Below are 21,181 nucleotides of genomic sequence, written 5' to 3' on the forward strand. Positions count from 1 at the left end.
GAGAGGGGTTAAGGGAATGCAAGTGCAGAAGTGCTACAGGTGCAGTCCCGTGGGCTCCTCAGTGCTCTGCTGTGTGTGTGTGCTCCGAGTTGTGTGTGTGGTGGTGTGCCAGTTAAAAGAACCAGCTCAACTACCTGGTTTTCATTTAAATTACATGTTCTCCTTCAGTGCTCATTTTAGCTACCTGTCCCAATAACTAATTTTCCCTCCTTTGAAGCTGTCTCTGCTCTTTTTTCTCATGTTTGAAGAGACGGGCTTGTACATTCCCTATATGAAAGGGCATCAAGAAAGATCTTCCCTTTCCCCTCTCACAGGGGAAGATCTCAGCTTGAGGCAGAGATCTGTGTTTTTTCATACTTACTCACTGCAAAGCAGGTTGCACTGGGTAGCAGCCACGCAGCCTGGCTGTATCAGCGTGTGCAGCAAGAGCACCTGGAGCCTGGCTCTGTGAAAAGGCTCTGCCAGGGGCAGGGGCTCATCTTGGCTTATCCCATGGACAGGGCATCCCTGGCAGCCCCCATGACCCACATCTCCTGCTTTGTTTGAATTCTGCATTAACTCTGTGTGGTAAGAATATCTCCTAATTACTCACTGCTAAAACTTGGTGTTTAATAGCTACTTAGAGGCAGAGCTTGGATAGGAAGAAAGAGTTTATAAATAAGTTGGTCACTGCTTGTTAATTAAAATCTGTCTTTTCTCAGGGATAATTAGTGCAGCATTGGCAAGAGGGAAACAAAAGTTCAGACAGGACACAGCTGAGCTGTAATCTGCTTATGTTAGAGCCTGAAATAGCAAAGGGTGTGTGTTTGACTTGAAGTGCTTGTCCATGGATCTTTTAGTCCTGTCCTTATGGGGGAAGGGATAGCAAGCTTTGAAGTGCAGGCACAACTCTAATGCTGAAATACCAAGGTATGAATGGATAATAGAAAGGTAACAGGTACCTTAGAGGTGTGTCTTGGATTCCAGGTGGTGGAAAGAACTACTGGATTATTAACATATCCTTTAATATGCTGGTTGGAAATCTCAGCTACTGGGATGCATCCAAAAAAAAAAAAAAAAAAAAAAGCGTGCTGAGATCCAGAGCAGCAATTAATGAGATCTGTTTGGTTTTTCCACCCGAGAATGTAGCTCAGGGTCATGCTTCCCTCTCTCTCTGTGTGTGTGGAGTCTGCCCTTCCAGCAGTGGGCTCAGCTGGGGTACACAGGGTCATCTGCACCGGGGCTGCTGTGCCCTCACTGTTGTTCCTTGTCACATCCTGGGGGCCTGGGCTTTGTCTGCCCAAGGCTGGCTGAAGGATTTCAGTGTAGGCATGAGAGAGAGCTGGGATGCCAGACTGCAGATGGGAAGGTCTGTGTAATGCAGAAGGAATTCCAAGCATCTTTTTGGTTAATTCTGTTTTTTAGAGGACTGTTAATGTGGCTTGATGGGAACTTGCATGTTGAGTGCAGCTTAAGGCTTTTTGAGTATTTCTAAAAATGGTTTTCTAAAGTCCTCCTTAAAATCTCTTTAAATTGACAACTCTGTAAGACAACTCAAAAAAAGCCCAATCTTTTTACTTTTATTAATTTTCATGAAACTGTTGATAATACCTTGGCAAATACTGACATTTAATCTGTTTTATTCCTAATGAGAAAGAGCCTCGAGTGCATCTGATTCAATTAAATTCATGCATTCCTACTCAAGAACTGAATTTTATTCAACTTGGTATACTGTACTGAAAATTCCTTATTTTTTAATAACAGTTGCTTTGATTTTATGAGGAAGGACATGTTTCCATTGTATTTTAAAATGCTACAACATTTCTCTGCAGAATGTGCTGGTGCTATTTCCAGGACACCTGGAAGGATTTGGCATGCTGGGTATTGTTACTGAAGTAGTGATGGTGACATATAATTAAAAAGAAAACAACTAAAGCCAGCTTATCATAAACAAACTTCAGAAATGTTCATTGTATTTGGCATTTAGTGTCTGTGGAACTGAATTTGGACAAGTGTCTGAGGGGACTTTATATCCTCTGAAATGCTCCATTACCTTTTTTGTTTCCCTCACCTTCCTACAGATGCTTGCTTTCTGTAGTGGTTGTTCAGGTTAGAACAAAAATGGGAATTTGACAAGCATGTAGGTGGCCTTTTTCTCTGATGCATATCAGCAGAGCTTCATTGTTTTCAAGATATTTATTCCTAAAACACTGAAGTTTTTGAGCTGTTAAAGTTGTCAGTGATCTGATCAGCTTCGATGGCTCGTGCTTAGATTGTACATTCATGACAGTGTTGGAGCGTGTTTGAGTGGCAAAGAAATGCAGTAATGGGGATGAAGGTTTTTGGGAGAAATTATCCCCTGATGAATTATTACCTATCCAATTTCTCAAGGGGCTTAATGACTTTGGCGATTGAAATGCTGCTGTAAGAAGAAATGCTGAGTAGACAGGAGTGTATACAATTTCTGTGGATATTGGAGAAAACCTCAAAAAGCCTCATTTTTTGATATAATGTCTTCAAATGAATTGTGTTGCATGAAGTTGTCTTGAAGGAGGCTTTGAATCTTGTGCATTCAGTTCAAGTTTGTCATTTAACTTCAATGGAGTAAAAAGATTTCAGTGGAAATCACTGGAAAAACTTTAACCATTTTGTTACTTTCCTAACTTTTTCTCTTCAGTTTTATTCAGCAGTGGTGTTTAGTTGGATTGTTTAGATTAAATTAGCAAGAGGTATAGTTTTTTCAATAGGTCTGTAGTGTGTTGTACACTTGAACTGAAGATATATAATTAGACACTTCATTTTGCTTCCTTTCTACATCTTTTAGCTAATTAGTTACTTGGGTTGCTTTATTTTGCATTACGTTGTTTTCATTTGATTAAGTACACTTCTCTAAGGGTACAGAATTAAGAATATACTAATTGCACAACAATTTTGGCATGTGTAGATTGCCTCAGTGTCACCTAAGGACAAAGATTTCTCTGCTTACATTGTTGGCTCTATTCTTTTTGTGCCCTGTGGGCAGATGTGTCAGAGCAGACACTGTGCTCTCCAAAATATCTTCCTTGCTCCTGCAGTCTAGTCAGAGCTTGTTGGCAGTGTCTAATGTAGCTACTTGCCCTTGGAAATGTCTTGATTTCAGCTCTTAAATGTTCAGACCCATTAGTTTGGTGAAGTTTGGAGGGTTGGTGGTGGGATAGGAAGGTGATCTCAGAGCAGAGACCCAAAGGTGTCGTGAATCCAACACTGTGAGTTATGCCTGGAGAAACCAGCAAGCTTCACCTGGGAACTGTCAGGAGGTGGAAGGGCAGTTGTGATGCTCTCTGCTGGCTGGGAGTAAATTTTGATTGTGGGCATTGCTGGGACTATAAAATACTTGAGCACAGTATTTCTAGAATCAAGTTTCCCCGAGGCACTGAGTGTTCCGGAATAAACATGATTTTATTATAAAGTGCTTGCTCTGTGCTTGTGAGCAGATCAAGACGTCCTTTTTTTGCATTTTACTTTGAACATCAGTTATTGATGTGAGGCACCGAGTAGGCTCTAACCTGTGCCAGTTAACAAGGGGAAGCCAACAGAAATGAGAAACATTACAATTAAACTTTTGTTGCTGCAGTGCTGACTGAAGCCTGAGTGTGTCCAAGCATGTGGTGTTCAGACAACAAACATATTTCTCTGTGTGGAACTGCTTTTCAAAGGAAATACTTGCTCTTATGAAAACTGTGGCCATAGTTGAGTAAATATCTTTAGGTGTGCTCTGCCACAAGAGGAGGTGCAGGTGGTATCTCTTGTGAGAGTCATGATTTCTCTCTTCTCTCCCACGTAGCTGTGTAAAAATCTAACTGTATGTTTATAATTGGTCTCAGTTAATAAAATTCCCTTCAATATAGTTACACCTGTGTCAAGGTTGGTGTCCTTAGTGGGCAGCGGTGCTGGATGTCGTGGTGGTCACTGGGTGTGGGGTTGAGCATTGCCCTAAGACAGAATTAGGAGAGTCAGTATCTCCATGTCCATGTGCTGACACCAGGGCCAGTGCACAGGCACCTTCCCTTGGAATGGATCTCCTCTACCCATGAGCTTGTCAGATATTGTAAGTGTAATTAATTGGAATGAGAATATCCTTTGGCTAAGGCTGTATTAGAACACTCCAAGAAGTTCCATCATTTTTGGCATACTAAAAATGGTAGCTGGTTTTGAGGTCTTCTACAGGAGCATTAGCCCCTCGTTGTCTCCAGTAAAACCACAGTGATTTGGTGTGCTTGTAAAGAAAAGATATTTTAATAGAGAATAGGGAAGATGTAAAGAGTAAGCATGTTTTATTACTGAGGCTAGATTTGGATGCCTATTAAAAGAATAAGTGGCACTTAAAAACCTTTAGAGGAATGTATTTTAGAAAGGTCCAAATGTCATGGCTGCAGTTTTGTGCTGTCAGAATTTGTGCTTTTATTTCTTGAAATGCTTTCTTTTTTTTTCCCCTCTGGAACAGGTGCCCTCATTCCAGAGGTGGCAGCCTTGGCTCTACCTCAACTGCTCCTTTGCATTTAGCTTTGGATGTTGCCTGTTCTCCTCATAGGAAGAGACAGAAAGCTACTGAAGTGTCAGAGTGCCTTAAAGGGATTGAATCCTGATTTTTGTGGGCGTGATTGTAAAGATTTGTCTGCCTTTGGTTATGAAATGTCAGCTACTGAGTACTGTGAAAACTGTGAAAATCATCAACTTTGATATTGTTTCATGGTGCTTGCAGCTGGTCAGGCAGGGAAGAGTTGCTCAGCAGGTGATGGTGTGACTATCCCCAGTATCTATATTGTGTAATTCATTAAAAGTTTGAGATTTCTGTACAGTTGCTATTACTCACAGAAATCCAATTAACACTGTGTTTGTTCGGCCCCTAGCTGGTCTCATGGGGACGCCAGTTTAGGGCTGGGATGCTTGAAAAGCTGTTCAACTTTATTTTACAACAAACTGTCCATTACTGTAACTTCTGACCCATTCCAGTGGGTGAACTGGCTCTGTAACAGGACAGCTGGTGGAGCTCCCCAGCATGAACTGGATCTGTGCTGCTTGTCCCAGCTCTCCTCGTGCCTGTGCCGCTGGCAGCTGCCTGCCACAACTGGGATCGGGCTCTGGAAGTGGGACAGGATGTTTGCTTTTGTGGAGTGCAGTTGTTGAGGAAATTAAACGAAGGGATCTCTGAAAGGGCAAGCCACCCACATCAGATTAGGCCATTAAGATGAGGGTTGTGGGCATACTTTAAAGCACCTTATCAGGAGACCTTGGGGAGGATGTGCTCCTGATAGCCAGTGGTGCTTGGAAAGCTGTGTTGCGTCACGTCTCTTTGGACCATGAAGGTGGCTGGGGTTGAGTACACAGAAAAGGGAAATCTTGAAGAAATCTGAAGGAGCTGGTTTATCCAAAGCTGTGATGCTGGAATTCTGGGGGGAATATGCAGGGGGAGGCCCTTCCTGGCCACCCCAAGGCGTTGCACATGCTCTTGCATGCCAGCAGCTGGCCTGTGCAGTGACAGATCGGGAGGAATGCGCAACGTTTTAAGTGTCATGAAGCTGGATATCCTTTGCTCAGGGTATTTCCTGTCCGCAAGAATATATTTTTCAACAATATTATTGCCAGAAAATCCACAAAATGGAAGTGGGGGAGGGAAACTTGTATACTGCAGAAGATAGCTCCTAATTTTCCCACCTTAAGTGAAGAGATAAGCTTTGGATAACAGAAAAACACACATCCCTTACATAGCGGTAAACCACCAGCATGCCCAGTAGTACATTGAATATTCAGTGATTTGTATTTATTGCAATGTACAGCAAGTAACCACTAGTTTCTAATAAAAATGAGACTTTTGAACACTGTTGATTAAAATGGTATTTCATCCCAAAGAGGGCTGAGCCTCAGGATAGGGATAGCCAGAGCAAAGCTCTCCCGACTGCCTTCCACCAGGCTCCGTTGCATGTTTTGCCTTTGCGTTTGTTAATGAATTAAAGCCTAAATCGTAAAGCAGGATTTAATTGGTGATTTGTGATATGGTTAATCCCATAGTGAAAGCAAAGTGTGCTTAGCACTGCTGCCACGGCTCCTCCATTGACGGCGTGGCCGCTGCCGCCGGAGCAGCAGAGAAGTGCTTGTGGCTTCCTGCTAGGAAAATACCTTTGTGAGGCTGTTTGTATATGCTTCCTTCTGTAAACTTCAGATAGAATTCACTCAATCCCATGAATGTGGCTGCGTGTTCTGGGGTAGCTGTTGTGAACAAAGACCTTCGGCTGTTAGATACAATGAGAATTTATTGTTTACCGTCTGTTTTCCTGTTTGTGTTTCTAGCAACGAGTATTTTCATAAAGGATTCATTTTCCTGTAAGTTTCTCAAACTTAGCAACGTGTATTTGGCAATTCAGTAAAATATGTGGCAGGAAGGCAGTGTAATAAAGAGGTGAGGCATTAGTGAAGTACCCTGTTCCTATCTTCCCCGTGCTAATAAAAAGAGAAAAGAATTTGGTAGGTGTGTGGCATTCTTAAGGTTTATAGCTGGAATTTGGTTTTGGAAGCATGAGGATTATGGTGTGTGTTAAATTTAGTCCATTCTCCCTGCACCCCCTGCACCCAAGAGAAGGTTTAGTGGAAGAACACTGAACTTACACCACGCTGAGGTTGCATTTTTTGAGCCAGAGTAACGTGTTATAACAGAAATCCAGATTGATGAGAACGTTTTAGTCGTGATGCAAAAATGATCTGGAATCTTTGGTATGTGCCAGTGGCAGGAGCTGTGCTCCCTGGAACGTGTGTAAGGCTCTGGCATGCGGGCGTGCTGGGAGTCAGAGCTCAAGGACACGCTGTCAGCCCCCACAGGATTTGGTAGCAGGTTAAATCCAGGAGAAAAGAGAGGGAGAATTTGAGATTTTTCTCGACCACTTTAGTAGTTCTTTGAACTTGCTTATTTCCGAGCATGGCTTAAAGCATTCCAAGGGTCTTAGGATAAATGGAAGTATTTATACCCGTTATGTAGATGAAGGTGTATATATGTGTGTATATGTACATACCTCATGACTTACGAGGTGATAGCAAACTGCTGTGATTAGATATGGGAAGAGCAGGACCCTGAATGGGGCCCACAGGAGATAAAATTGCCAAGGGAAGCTGCAGAAGTAGTTACCAGATTTATTGTATTGATGGAGGGTGACCTGACACTGTTGGACTGAGCAGAACCCACCTTGTTTTGGTTCCACTGGCATGTCTTGAGATACTGGAGTTTGGAACCAGCTGTGAATTCTGTGCACCTGTTCTGCATGTTCCTATCTTCTTGCCTCTGATTAGGTTTCTTGAATTCATGCTTTAAAAAATCTTTGTGACCTCTACCTTGTGTTTGACTACGTGCTATACTGATTTTAACATAAGTGCCTAAAATAAAGACTTCATCCTTTGTCTGGCATAGGTATTTCTGTTTGGGATGGGGAGCTCCCGTGCTGTAGTTCCACATTACCATTTGCCAGTGACCGAGTAACTTGATGACAAATGTAGATCCCTGTTACAGTATCAGTTTCAGGTCTGACAGCTGGTGTATAATGTTTTACTGCACTACATTTCTTTTCCTATACTGATTCTTCCTAGAGGGAATGGTGACTTCTGAGAGTGAAATTCCAGTCTGTTAGCTGGTCTAAAAATCCTATTGGCTCATCAGCTAAGTATCTGTGATGTTAGATACCTCCACATTGCTGCATTTTTTGAAATCAGCTTTCTGTTAATCTTCAGGAATTCTTAATCCTTTTAAAACCTCAGTGATGCTTCAGTATTAATGCTGTAAGTAGAATGCAGTCAGGGACTGTACAATTGCTTTTTCTTTGTTAATTATTAGCCTAAGTACAGTATCTACAGGTAGGAGATTCAACCCACTACTGTTTGTCATAAGAAGTAAATTACTAGTAACAGAGTGACTTTGCTTAATTTGATCGATTCAAGAAGTGTTCAAAAAAAGCCTTAAAGACTAATGTACCTTGACATGTTCTTAATAATAAACATGTTATAATCTGCTCAGTTTAGATGAATATGAGTAGCTCATCTGTTAGTTCTGACCAAGTACTCTTTTGGGATTTCTACACCACTAATGTATATCCATGAGAAGAGGGGAAATCAGAGCATCTCTTCAGCTTCAGATTTAAAGACAAAAGTTGTAACAAGTTGATGGAAACAATAGATCTTGTCCTGCACTTCCTTGAACAGAGAAGATGCTGAGGGTAAAGCAGCTGGTAGTTGTGCTGAATTTCACAGTACTAACTTCTGAGTATTTAAAACTGTGGTGCACAATGATGACTTTCTGCAGAGCTGTAGCACTGACTTGGATGTGTTGTGCTCTAGCAGGCTCTGTGAGCTGTAGGGTATCTCTGGCACCTGTGGGATGGTGAGGTGTGGGGCAATCTGTGATTTAGATTATTCATAGCAGGGCTTGATGCAGCAACACCTGGGAACACAGAGCAAGATTAGATAAAAATCATACGGTTGAAGTTTCATCTGGGGTGACGGAAAAAAATAGCCCAAATTCATGAAGGATGAGGGAATTTCCTTAGTGAGCAGAGGGAGGAGGATGAGGTGCTGAAGAGGTGGTTGGTATTGTGGGGTTTCTCTGCAGCATGCACCACTGCTCATGTTCTCACCAGCAGGTGAAACCTCCCCTGAACACCCAGGCTGCTTTTCTGTACCAACCTGGAGGTATGATTAGGGACTAGAGAGAGAAATGGGAGGAGGAATATGTTCACATGAGAGAGAGAGGGGGAGGAGTGCATTTTATTTTTCTACGCGGGTCTATTACTTTTGGGAATCTTTATAAAAATTGTTGCATAGACATGTCATCTTCCTCCCCTGGCCCAGGAGTAATATGCCATGGTTTAGGTAGAGAATAATACCAGTTTTACCTAATGTTTAAAACCAGATAGTGACATGTCAAATGATGACAAAGTGTCCTCCCCTTAGAAAGTGGGGAACAAATGCAATCTGCTTGAATCTCTGGGACCTGTGAAGCCTTTAGCTGGGAGAACAACTGGTGCTAATGGGTAGGTGTTTGCCACTGATTAACTGTATTGTTAAGGTGGGTATCTTTGTGGGCTCTGTGCTGCCAAAATGTGACTGAACTGGGTCAGAATGTAAATATTAAAGAATTGAGATTGTGCCATACTTTCGGTGATAACACCTGGGTGTTCCAGTTTATTCACACAAACTGAATATGCCACGATAGAGCTCCCCTGGGAGTAAAATCTTGTCGGGTCATATGCCAGTTATATCATTCAGGTAAAATTGAGCACAACTAAATTTGACTGGGAAAGCTTTTTTTCTTGCTCAAGTCTTGTGCTAACGTGGTCAGAACCCTGCAGGCAAACTCCTGCATTTGCTGATATTCTGATGTTTCTGCCTCCACTGTCAAAGAAAAGCTGCTGTCAAGCCACATTGAATTTTTCAGATTTATTTATCCGCATATATACTATATTTGACCTCGACTCAGTGTAACATTCTTTGCTCCATCAGGATTTCTATGAATTTTTCTTGCAGTAGGCAAAGTGAGATGCATGTCCAGGAAAATGCGAAGGCTGTCAGGGCATGTGGTGGTAAAGTGCTTTATATTTATGAAAGATACTGTACAAAAAAACCTCCAGAGAATTAGTCTTTCTTGTAGTTTGTGTTTTATCACTTGGCTTTCTTCCAGTTGAGTTATGAGATGGGTTTTCTTATATTTGAAGGACTTGCATATTTTATTCTCACCTGTTTACTGAAATTCTGTGGGTGAACTGTATATTTGTATTTTTTCTCTAACCCCCCAAAACTGCTTGCTGTTTAAGGTAATTTTCCCCGCTCCTATATGCTAACCAAGCTCATGTCTTGAAATTCAGGTTTACATATTTTAGGATGCAAGACAAATTTTTTTCTGTGCCTTTCTGAAATACTTTAATTTTTGAATTCTATCTAGAATTATAAATAAAAAATTTATTAGAGAACACAGTAGGGGCTTTTAAAAATTGTCTTCCCATAAAGCTGTAATCCTGTCAGTGGTTATTGCTAAAGATTTTGTGTAACAAGACTCAAAGATAAGCTCTGCTTTGTTAATGATGAGTTTGTTGCTGCTAGTCTGCTCTCAGTTTGTACAATGGATTCTACCCAATATTGTAAAGTGGCAAACAGGTTGTTTATGCCAGCCTGGGAAAGAGATGAAGTTGGAATAGTGTGGTGTATCCGTGGGACTGGAGATGCTGTTACAGAGCCAGGGAGAGGGAAGGACAAGCTCTGGTATCTCACAGAGCAGTAATAAAAGTGCATCTGTCTTAATAAAGTCACAAACTTTTTTTTTCCTCATGACAAAATCCCACTGATGCTTAGTTAAGACCAACTTCTACAGAGAACAACTTGGAACAGGCTGCCCAGGGAAGTGGAGACACCAGCCCTCTAGGTACTGAAAATATATGTAAATATGACACGTAAGGACATGGTTTAGTGGTAGAAATGGAAGTGCTCAGTTAGAAGCTGAACCCAGTGGTCTTAATGGTCTTTTCCAACCTCTGATTTTTCTTTTCTGTGGACTTCTTACCTATATTTGAATAGACTCTAGACTTCTGCACTTCTGAAGTTTGGTAAGTGGTTATAGAAATTAATTTCTCTAAGTGTAACAAGGGCAAATGAAACTTCAGGTACATGTAGCGTGAAGCTTGAAAGTTGGTTTGCTCTCTGCTGCTTGTCTATTTAAGTTTTTTTGCTTGACTGGAATTTTGTCATCTAAAGGATTTGGAAAGTTCACTTGAGCTTCAAGGGTTTAATTAGCTTCATTGGAGCTGGGTATGCTTGTATCAATAGGGAAATATAAAGAAGCATGACTGTCCCCTTTATGATTAAATACAAACTTAGCATTAAAAAAAAATTCATTTGGCAGAAATTTACTTTCCTTTATTTAGCTCATCCTGATTCTTATTATTGGCTTGTATGTATAGATATCTTGACTTTACACAGCTTTCTTTGAAGCCCCTTAATAATACTACTCATACCTGAAAGCTCTGGAATCAAAGTCAGTAGTTGAAATATTAGGAAGCTTTAATTAACAAAGACTTGTAACTTATTAATGAGTAACTCCTGTAACTGGTAGGGTTGGGGCTGCTGTCTTTTGACTTCCCCCAGGCTGGGAAGAGCATCTGTCCTGCTGGCACCATGCCTTGAGCCTGCCTTTCAACCAACACTTCTGGGTTTGGTGTAGTTTTTAAGTGCTGTTGGTTTCCCAATTCATACAACAAGCTGTTCAGTGTTTAACTGTATTTATTATTAATATTAAAGACCAATGTAATTTATTGAGAATAATTTTCATCTTTCCATTGCCTGAATGATTTGGCAGGGTATGGGAATGAGCTTAGAAGGATGAGGATTCAGAATTAAAGTGGATGCAGACCACCTGGGTGGTGGCTGACCCCATGGATTGTCCTTGGTGTATAAACAGAACTTTGTTTCTCCTTCAGTCTGTGTTACAAACTGTGCCCCACTTCAGACAGGTAGCAAACCCCAAAGATTTTCCCTTTTGAACCATTTAATCAATGACCTGAGCTTTCTAGCTGCAGCAGGTGGCACATTCAGCCCAGTATTTTCTGTCTAAATTGGACCCTTTGTCTTCCCACTCTAAAGAAAGCACTCCCCCCCTCCCCCCAGTACTCTGCATTTAGAGATTTAGGGTTTTTTTCATTCATTGATGGTTTATTATAATTGGAGATAAAAATCTGATACCCGGAGTGGGAGAGGCTTCTTTCCTGTAAGGTCCTGGATACCAAAATTACTCAGTCAAAAATGGAACAGTGACTTGACTTGGTGTGTGTGTTTTCTTTTTTGCTGGTGAGTTTCAGGTCTTTGTTCAGTGTAAATTCCTGTCTATCTCCAATTAGGAGAAGCCTTCATAGGTGGCATATTGTCTTCATTTTCATGAAGCAGTTCAGAAAAGTAAAGAAATTCTGAAAAATGCTCTGTGAAAGTGAGGGACAGTGTAATAAAACTTTTGATGATGCTGGAAAGTGATGGAGCGGTGGAGTTTGGGTGGTGGGTCTTGGGTTGCTTTTCTTGGTACTAATGTGGTTTGAGCACTTGGATTTTGTGAGCACGATGATAATGACAGGCTCAGCTTTCCTCCTCCATGAGAACCCTCTCGGGCAGCCATGCAGAGGTGCTCCCTGGCAGCAGCTGCCCCGTGTGAATGCCCGCTCCTGAATCCCAGGGCGGAATGGGAGATCTCTGCGGAGCTCTTTCCCACAAGAACACAATGAGCCACTTTGTCAGCCTGGAGTCAGGTTAGCGGGGAATGGCGACAGCAGCGGAGTTTGTGTTGCACAAAGGTGTGCTGAGACCTTGTTGGAAATGGGATTTGGTATGCAGGCTTTTCAGGAGCTGCAGATTGATATGGTAGATAGCCTTTTTTTTTTTTTTTTTCCCTGCTTAGTAGTTTAATTAGGAGCAAAAAAAAAAAAAAAAAAAAAAAAAATCCCCACCTCATTGATTCCAGTAGATTCCCCATTGCTCAGGAACTCCGGGAGAGATAACCAAGGTCTTTGTGGTATTATTGCAGAGAGATTATTATTTGAGAGAGCAGAGTTGAAGGGGAGGGTATTTATCGACAAATGCTGTGCTTATCAACCTGTAACCATGATTAATGCTTTGGCTATTAAATGGAGGAAGAAAGCAAATAGATGAAGCATACCTGTGCCTTATCTGACTTTCACTTTGTGCAAGAAAGTCTCTTTGCACAGAGGTTCTGGCGTGTCCCTGGGCACGTTCTTGGGCTTGCAGCCCTGATCTGGGGGAGTTCAGTACTTAATAAAAGTATCATGAGAGTGTAAAGATGTATTCTATGGAAATGTTTGCAGGATCAGGGCCCAGTTTGTAGACAGGTGTAAGTCTGGACTGGAGGGCGTTTTTCCTCCTCACACAAATTGCTTCAAGCAAATAGAAGGTTGTTCCAATTGTGTTTAAACTTACTGAAGATCTTGCTAGACCGTGTGAATTTTACTTGCAAATTGCTTTTGTAATCAGAGGCAGTACAGAGTGCAAAGAAACTGAAAAGGGTGATCAGTTTGTCTCTGCTGTGTAGATAGGCTTTCTGCACTTAGGGGACCAATTTGTGTGCTGGGTGCTCCAAATTGGGTGCTCCAGTTTCTGGAGGGAGGGCTATTGGGCCACTGCCATCCTCCTCTCCTTGCCCTGGCAATGGGGCACCACAGCTGGAAGAGCTCTGTGCTTTCCTGCTGACCTCTGGAGAGGCAGATGTCATCAGATAATCACAAGAGTGGTTTGGGTTGGAAGGAATCTTCCATGGGCAGGGACACCTTTCACTATCCCAGGGACTGGGCAACCACAGCTTCTCTGGGCACCCTGTGCCAGGGCCTCACCACCCTCACAGGGAAGAATTTCTTCCTAATTATATAATCTAGGTCTACTTGTGATCTTCTAGAAAAGCACAGAGATGTTGAAAGCAGTTGGGAGAGTGTGTTGTACAGCTGGCAATTAAACAGCACCCAGAACTCTCTTAACTCAAATGTCTCTGAGGGTGGACAAGCAGCAACAAATTAGTTTGAAATGTTAATTGCTGCTTGTATTTTTGGAAGTGCATAACTTAATTTCCCTTGAAAAGAGAAAAAAGCTTGAAGTAGTTGCTGTTTTAAAGCCAAGCTGTGCCAAAACCAGCAACACTAAAAATCATAGGAAAAAAGTAATTGGCAACTATTGTGCAAGAAGAGTTAAACTCAGCCTATGGCTGCTTAGAAGAATTACTGTGAAATAGTGTGAGAATAGTGTGCTTGAAAACTTCTCTATTTTTGCAGCTACATCCCTTGTGAGTCCCTTTATCCGTTGTGATTAATATGGAGGAAGGTGAGGAAAGAAAGGTGTGAGAACAAAGAAGGAAAGGAATATAAATAGCAAAAATGACAAACTTAATTTTCAGATTGAAGAAAGCAGCACAGAAAAACCCACATGGTGAGAGTGAGTTGTATACAAGTTGTCTCTGCAGCCTGCTCTTCTGCCAGCAGTGCAGGCTGTAGCTGTGGTGTGTTTGCATGTTTTGGAATTGATTTTTGAGCAGCAGATGAATTTGCTGCTCTAATATTATTTGCAGAAGTGAGAATGCTGTGGAACCATTGGATTAGCTTGTCTGCCTGTGGCTTTCTGCTCAGCCTTAGCTAATATAAGCCTAATAAAAAATTTGAAGGTCTCTTCCACCTGTGGTGTATTTTATTCCCTTAAATCTAGTTACAGTAGGTTTGCACATGAATCTGATGGCCTTCAGGCACTGCACACCCCAGGCGTGGGTGGTGGTGGGAGGAGGGCAAGCTCGATTTCCCTACACGAGTTTTCACAAGATTTCCTTCTGGAAAACCAAGGGGAAAAACCCCTAGTGGGGTGAGGTTTTCCTTTGGTAAAAGACTCCTTTGTGTGCCAGGTTGCTTTATTCCAGTTATTTCATCAGAGCTATTATCTCTGATTAGTTGTACTTGCCTTGTGAAATAAGACTCCTGCATGATGCAGTTTGACCTGATAGCCCCATTCCTGTTGCTCATTTCTGGTGCATATTTGAAGTTATTTGGTTATTCCATTTCTTCCTAAGGTTAAGCTAGGAACCAATTTTTAATAGTTTTTCTGTTCCTGAATGACAAACATTTCCTATGAGGGGTGTGTAGCTGGTTACAGCGCAAATTTGTTGTTCTTTAAGATAACGGAGTTTCAAGCCTGGAAAATTGGAGGTCAAATTTTAGGTCTAAATAAATGCAAACTACTGAAAATCTTCATATCATTACCCTCTGGATTGCTGCCTTGGGAATCTTAACACCAGTGTGGGGGAAAAACAGTATTAACTTGATCCTGTGTAGAATTGAACACTGCTGATATTTCCATCTTCAGAGATGGAATGTACCATGCACATTGAAATGTATTGTTGTTTAAAATAAACTAGAGGGGAATAAACCCACTGATTAATGACAGTGGTTAAGTTTTGAGAGGATGTTTATGCTTTTCAGCTTGATGGAGATAGGATCCAGCTACTGTGGCCTTGTGTCTGTGAAATGGCACAGAGAGCAAGCAGCAGGCATTTCACTACCTCTTCATAAAATACCAGTGGATTGTGTATATGTATTCCCTCTAATCTGTTTTCTTTTGTCAGAACAGATTTTTAGAATTGCATGTGTTTCTTCAAAATGGTTATGAAGAAGCCTGGCTGTTTGGATGCTTCCAAATTAATCTACCGTGTTTGTAATTAAACAGAGAAAGAATGTGTTCAGGTTTCAGTGGCACTTCAGACGGATGTGATTTAACTTAACTAATGAAGGCACATCAGACAAGACAAATTCCAGACTGTTTGTGCCTTGACCAACCATCTGTGCACATACCTCCAGGTACTGCTCATGTCTCAAGAGGCTTTTCTACATGAACAATTATTACCACTCCTCTTTGAATTGGAGTGGCAAGCCATGGCAGGAGTCTCTTGAAAGCAGCTATATTTACCACTCTGCTTTTCAGTGAAAAATATAATTGTGTTATGTATGTTTTAATTAATCCTGAATTTCAACATGTGCTACACAAAATACAGTAGGCAAATGGGTCAGTGTGTGAGTTCTCTCATCTCTTGCACATGAATTCCAGCATCAGCAGGAATGTGCAGAAGGAGCATTCCTCATTCAGAGCCCTCCCAGTGGGTTGTAGACCCATATTAAATTCTTAGTGCCTGGGAATATGTGTGTACAAATATTCTCCAGATATACAAATATCTGTGTATACATGTTCTCCTTCTACATACTAGCAATTTTTTTCCTAGTTATTTTTCTTTCTTATTCAAAAGGTTATTTGAAATTACTCTGGATAACCACCCATTTCTTCAACTATATAATAACCAGCAGTAACATGATTTGACATGCCAGACTTTGATAGGGTTCTTCAATTGCACATATAACGTCCTGGAAAATAACAAATAATTTCAGGGCTATTTCTCTTTATGGAAGAAGAAGAAGATATGCTGCAGATAATGGCTTCTGTGAATACTGATTTTTTTTTTTTTTAATTCTCATTATGTTTTACTGTACATCTTGTCCAAAGTGAGTTTTTGTCTAGAAATATTTGAGTCTTCCCTGTTTTCAGGGCATGTGTTTCTAAAGATGTGTTTGACCTCTCAGTGTGCCAGGTGGGACTCCCTCTGACATGAACCTATGATTTTTTTAACCCTGGCAAAGCCCTTTTAAGCAATTCCTCCTGCCTCTTGTCCTGGTTATAACAACACAAGTGTTTGAGGGATGGTGCAGTGGATGGGGAACCCTCCTGTGTTCACATTAGCTGTGCAGGCAATGCTGGAGGCTTTGGGCTGGCCATGCTGTCAGGATGTGGTTTGGAGGATGCAGATCAGATATCACAAATCCTTTTCTTTTTGGGTGGTAGAACTGCCAATTTCTGGACATCCTCACTGCAGAACCTGGTCTGCCAGAGAAAATGTCTGGCTGGGTTGCCTTGTGACTGCTGGTCAGCAGGGCAGTTTGCAACAGACTTTGGATTTGATAACACCACAACTGGCTTGGCCCACAGTTGTAAAGTACTAAGGAAGCTCCTGCTGGGTTGGATTATGTCTCTGTTATTTCTCTGACCAGTGCAACAGCCTCTGTGCAAGAGGAGCTCACCCAGCCCATACTGCATGGTAGAAGTGGTTCCTATAGTACATGTATTAAAGCAGTGGTAGAAAGGAGTCTGTTAGACTGTGTAACCCTGTGTGTGTGTCATTTGTGTGTGAACTTCGTCATGGGGAAGTGGTAAAGGTTGTTTTGTTTTTTTTTTTTAGGCTGGAAAGGAAAATACTTCCATTTTAAGTTATAACTGTATATTAACTCAAGTATTTTTTTTTTAATCAAGGCTAGGATTGAAGGGGGTGTAGCTTCTTATTCTTTTTGCAGTGTGTTCTCTTCTATTCAGGCAGAATACCCCTAAATATGCACTGGAGGAGTAAAATGTGTGTTTGGCACTGAATTTTAGTTGTATATTAAATAAACTTGGGTATGTGGCTCTACTTAGTATTGAAACTCTCTGTCCTTGCTGTAGTACAACTTCTGTAATTCCAGATGATTGTGATAAAAAAGCAGAACACTTTGTTCAGGAGCTTTTAATGGTCTGCTGCAGGGAAATAAAAATCAAGTCTTTGCAAAGAGCAGTCACAGGACTCAATATTCACAACTCCTCTTGTTTCTGCCAGGTTCTCTGCATTTGTCTGCCATAGCTGGAAGAGGTTCTTTGGCTGTGTAAAATACAGAAGATAGGAAGAAAATCACAGAAAGAAAAATGTTCTTGGCTTCCAGCCCTATAAATAAGCATGGGTGAAACCTTCTAGGAAAAGTAGAATTGGGTATCTTGATGTGGTTCCGCTGCTTTTGGAATTTCAGGAAAACTGACGTAACCTGTTGGGTCATGTTATTTGACCATACATGGACATTGGGTTTTAGATAGCTATGCTTCATTCTTCTGTGTGTTTTAATTTTCTCTCTAGTGCCATGTGCAACTAATTTATGTATTACTAATTCACATATTGAATTAATTTAAGGAAATGGAGTCATCTCAGGGATCAGTAGAAGGGTGAGATACTGAATTGAAAATCAAGTTTGCAACAGTAACTTACAGACATCAAAAGCTTTGCAAGTTTTGTTTGTGGACGGAGACATCAAACTTGGATGGCTGTTTCTTCCTTGCTCTGCAGCAAAGTGGAAAACTCTGATTTCCATATTCCTGGAGGAAGCTAGACAGGGAGATGCAGCCTCTCACTCCTTGTTGGCGTTGTTGTGACCTGTCCCAGCCAAGCCTAGGGAATGTAGACGCACAGGAAATATCTTTTTAAAATTTAAATATAGTCAGCTTTCTAGACAAAACCCCAGATTTGAGTTAGTACCTGAAAAAAAGGCTGTGGGTTAGTATTTGGCAGTTCATATTTTAGCTAAGGAAGAATTCTCATATCCTGGAATGTGACCTGGCTCTTTGAGTCGTGTCTGGTGTTTTCTTCTATCGATGTTCCCAATTTGCAGAAAAAAAAAAACAAACCTGTATTCAGACCTCACTTTCTTTGTATTAATCAGCTTTGCATCCCCTGAGGGAGGAGGACCACTGGGCTATAGGAGGGGTGTGAAAGCACAGCTAATAAATCTGTTTTAAGTAGGATGGATGAGCAAATAAGCTCAAAAAGTGCATGAGGCCTCTGTTTCCAAAGGGTTTGGCTTTGCAGTGAAGTCTGCCAGTCTCATAGTAGATGTCTTCACTCTTCCTGGAGTACATCTCTGTGAAACACGGCCAAAAATTCCTGCCAGTGGCTGTGCCTTGTAGCCAGTACTGCTGCTGGTATCATCTCTGGTGGGGTTGTACCAGACCTGACAAATAGAGGAAGCCCTTTTTATTTATGTTTTCCTTTTTTTTTTGTTTTCTCCTTTCAAGTGAGGCAAGTGTAGACACGGCTGTAGTGACAAACCATTAATAAAGCAAAAGGAATGTAGCTGCAACACTTTAAATAATGACACGTAGCAAATAAATGTCAACATATCCGTTGTTGTGCCTGGAATGGAAATATTACTTGGAAAATATGTTGCTTCAAGCTACAGTATTTTTTTTTTTTCTCAAGAAAATAGTATCAGTGTGATGTTTAAACTGTTAAAGCTTGGCTTTTGGATTCAGACTAAATGAACGTGTCATTTGTTTGGGGATTGGGGTTTTGTTTTATATGGGTTTAAAATAGTTCCTGTTTTGTTCTTTACAAAAAAAAATTTAAATGTGAATATATACATTTGCACAGACAACAACTATAGATGCATAAATAACTGCATGTATAGCCAGAATAGTTGGAGGTACAGCTGGCTATTGACTAACTCAGTCTGTTTCCTGAAAGCTGTTCATTCATGTGCTCTCTGGTGTTCATTTTTGGGCTCTTTCAGTCCTTTTCTTAATCCCAAGCAGTTAAGAAATGGCTCAAAACCTCACATATTCTTTTCTTCCTTGGTAAACAAACGGAACCTCCCAAAAGTGAAGTTGCACTGCCCCACTCCTCTTCCTCCACCCCCAAATCCCAGCACCTCTGAACATTGTTCTTGGACTCAGATGTTTCTCAAAATTAAAATATGAAACTGTGATGTAATGAGAAACAAAAGCTTTAGGATGTACCATCCTAACCACTGTGTCTCAGGCTTCTGGAGAACTTCTGTCTTGTAATTGAGTCTTGGATAAAAGGAGGTATTTAATTTAAAGGTGGATTGAAACACATTGCCTCTGTTTATATCTTGGTGAAGTGATGATTAGAAAAGTGGTGTTTTCTCACAGATGAGAACAGTGGAAAGAGCTGTGAGAGTTGTGCTAAATTTGGTACAGAGTTAAAATGCTGGTCTTGAGCTGTGTGGCTGGAGGTCACTTTGCCAGGTTTGTACATCTTCTGAAAAACAAATGTACTTTCAGTCTCTGGTTCTGCTTAGATGTGAAGGGGCCCGTTTGATGACAGTGAAAAGATAGGACACATGTGATTCAGTCTGTGTGGGCACTGCCATCACTTCTAAATCACACAACTGCTCCTCAGGAGCTGGAGGAGCAGCTCTTGGTCAGGCTGATGTTTCTGATCGTGAGGCTGTGCAGGTGATGGGATTGCAGTGAGCTGTGGAAGAGGATGATGAGAATGAAGACAGTGTGTTTCAACTAAACTAATAATTTAGTTGTTGAACCAAAAAAAAAGTCATTTGAAGCAGTATTTGGGGCCGAGGGGACATAAGATTTGCTCCAACCCTGGTGAGACTGGCTTAGTCCTTCATCCCCTCTGGAGCAGCTGAATTAAACTCCTGGTTTATGGGTCTCTACTTGTGTCCCATGCTCTTTGCCAAAAATTCCCCTTTCTGTACTCTGGAGTACTCTGATCACCTTGTGCCAGCTGCCACCTAAGTCACAGCATATTTTTTTTCTAACTTGAGTTTGGGATGTATATGAAATTATTCAGTATGACATTGGGCTTCTCTGGCATGAGGTGCACTGGACATGTGAGGTTGCTTAGGAGTTGTTGTGCGGAAGTTTAGATAAGCTATGTGATGAGATCATCCATTTTATTCACTAGAGCTGCGTTATTGCCCCATAAACCAGCATGATGATACCTTTAACACTGAATTAAGACTTGTTTTTACAAGGCAGCTTCTCCTGGTTTTACTGATGCTCATGTATCGCATCAGTTAGCTGTGAAAGGGGGAGGGTGTGCTGGAAGTGATGTGTGATTTTTCACAAATCCTTACGTGATGTCATCATTTTCTGTTACCCTTCCTAGAACGGGGTGTTCAGAACATTGAGGATGTGCTGTCCCTCCTGCTCCAGCAGAAGCCTTAACCCCTTTTGGGTTGTGATTAAGTGGAAGTCAGGTGTCTGGTCTTTGTTTTGTGGTGGCAGTTCACACTGTTTACAGGGCCCTAGGAAGAAAATAAAGGTGTTTGGCTTTGAAGTGTGGCTGTTGAGTGAAATTGCTGTAACGTCTTACATGTGCGGGTGACGCAGTTCCAAGAGCTGTGGCACCAAGCAGGATGGTGATTTAAGAGCAAAACTCTGTGTCTGAGAACCTGCTTATTTCAGCAGTGAAGGCTGAGGTTTATAATTGTGGGAAAGAGTGGCGATCTGGCTAGTTGGTTTTTGGAATTCTTGCATGGAAACTTGACTTTCCATGCTCTTGATGTAACAGTTAAAACCTCCATTCAGAGCTCCAGTACGCCTCTTGTTACAAAAGCTCCTGCTTAAGTTCCTGAATGGCAGAACGACCTTCTGAAGTGCAGCGGGGTTTCTGCAGGGTCTTTAACTGCTGCTTTCTCTTGCAGGAAGTCCGTTGTGGAAAATTCTCCATGAATGTACGTCACAATGATGATGACCGACCAAATCCCGCTGGAGCTGCCGCCGTTGCTGAACGGGGAGGTGGCCATGATGCCTCACATCGTGAATGGCGATGGATCACAGCAGGTCAGAAACTGGCTGGCTTAAATGAACTCTCTCTGGGTCAAAAAGATACTTTCAAGATGGGGAAAATGGTTTTCTGTAGCACTAGGGAGTGCGGAGTATTTCCTGGGATGTAGAAAACTGCCTTTACGCTGAAAAGACATTAAAAACAATGATTAAAGTGTACCATTAAATTGAAGGTGTTTGTTTGCATGTGTGTTCATTGAAGTAAAAATAGTGGAAT

The 21,181-nt window shown here is 41.4% G+C and overlaps 1 protein-coding gene and 1 long non-coding RNA gene across 4 annotated transcripts in view; one reads left to right on the forward strand and one right to left on the reverse strand.

Annotated features, from left to right (window-relative positions):
• FNDC3B (fibronectin type III domain containing 3B) overlaps positions 1–21,181 on the forward strand; it is a 185,697-nt gene that overhangs the window by 16,216 nt on the left and 148,300 nt on the right. For all 3 annotated transcript variants that reach the window (XM_053951887.1, XM_053951889.1, XM_053951888.1), the window contains exon 2: positions 20,823–20,961. In XM_053951887.1, the coding sequence (XP_053807862.1) occupies positions 20,851–20,961 (111 nt within the window). In that variant the 5' untranslated portion in view covers positions 20,823–20,850. The remainder of the gene's footprint in view (positions 1–20,822; positions 20,962–21,181) is intronic.
• Positions 17,120–20,785, reverse strand: LOC128792963 (uncharacterized). The gene is made up of 3 exons (XR_008432611.1): positions 20,492–20,785; positions 17,627–17,806; positions 17,120–17,248 (listed from the first exon to the last, which is right to left on the reverse strand). It is a non-coding gene; the product is annotated as an uncharacterized LOC128792963 (long non-coding RNA).

This window comes from Vidua chalybeata, chromosome 10 (assembly GCF_026979565.1).
Source record: "Vidua chalybeata isolate OUT-0048 chromosome 10, bVidCha1 merged haplotype, whole genome shotgun sequence".
Classification (NCBI taxonomy): Eukaryota; Metazoa; Chordata; class Aves; order Passeriformes; family Viduidae; genus Vidua; species Vidua chalybeata.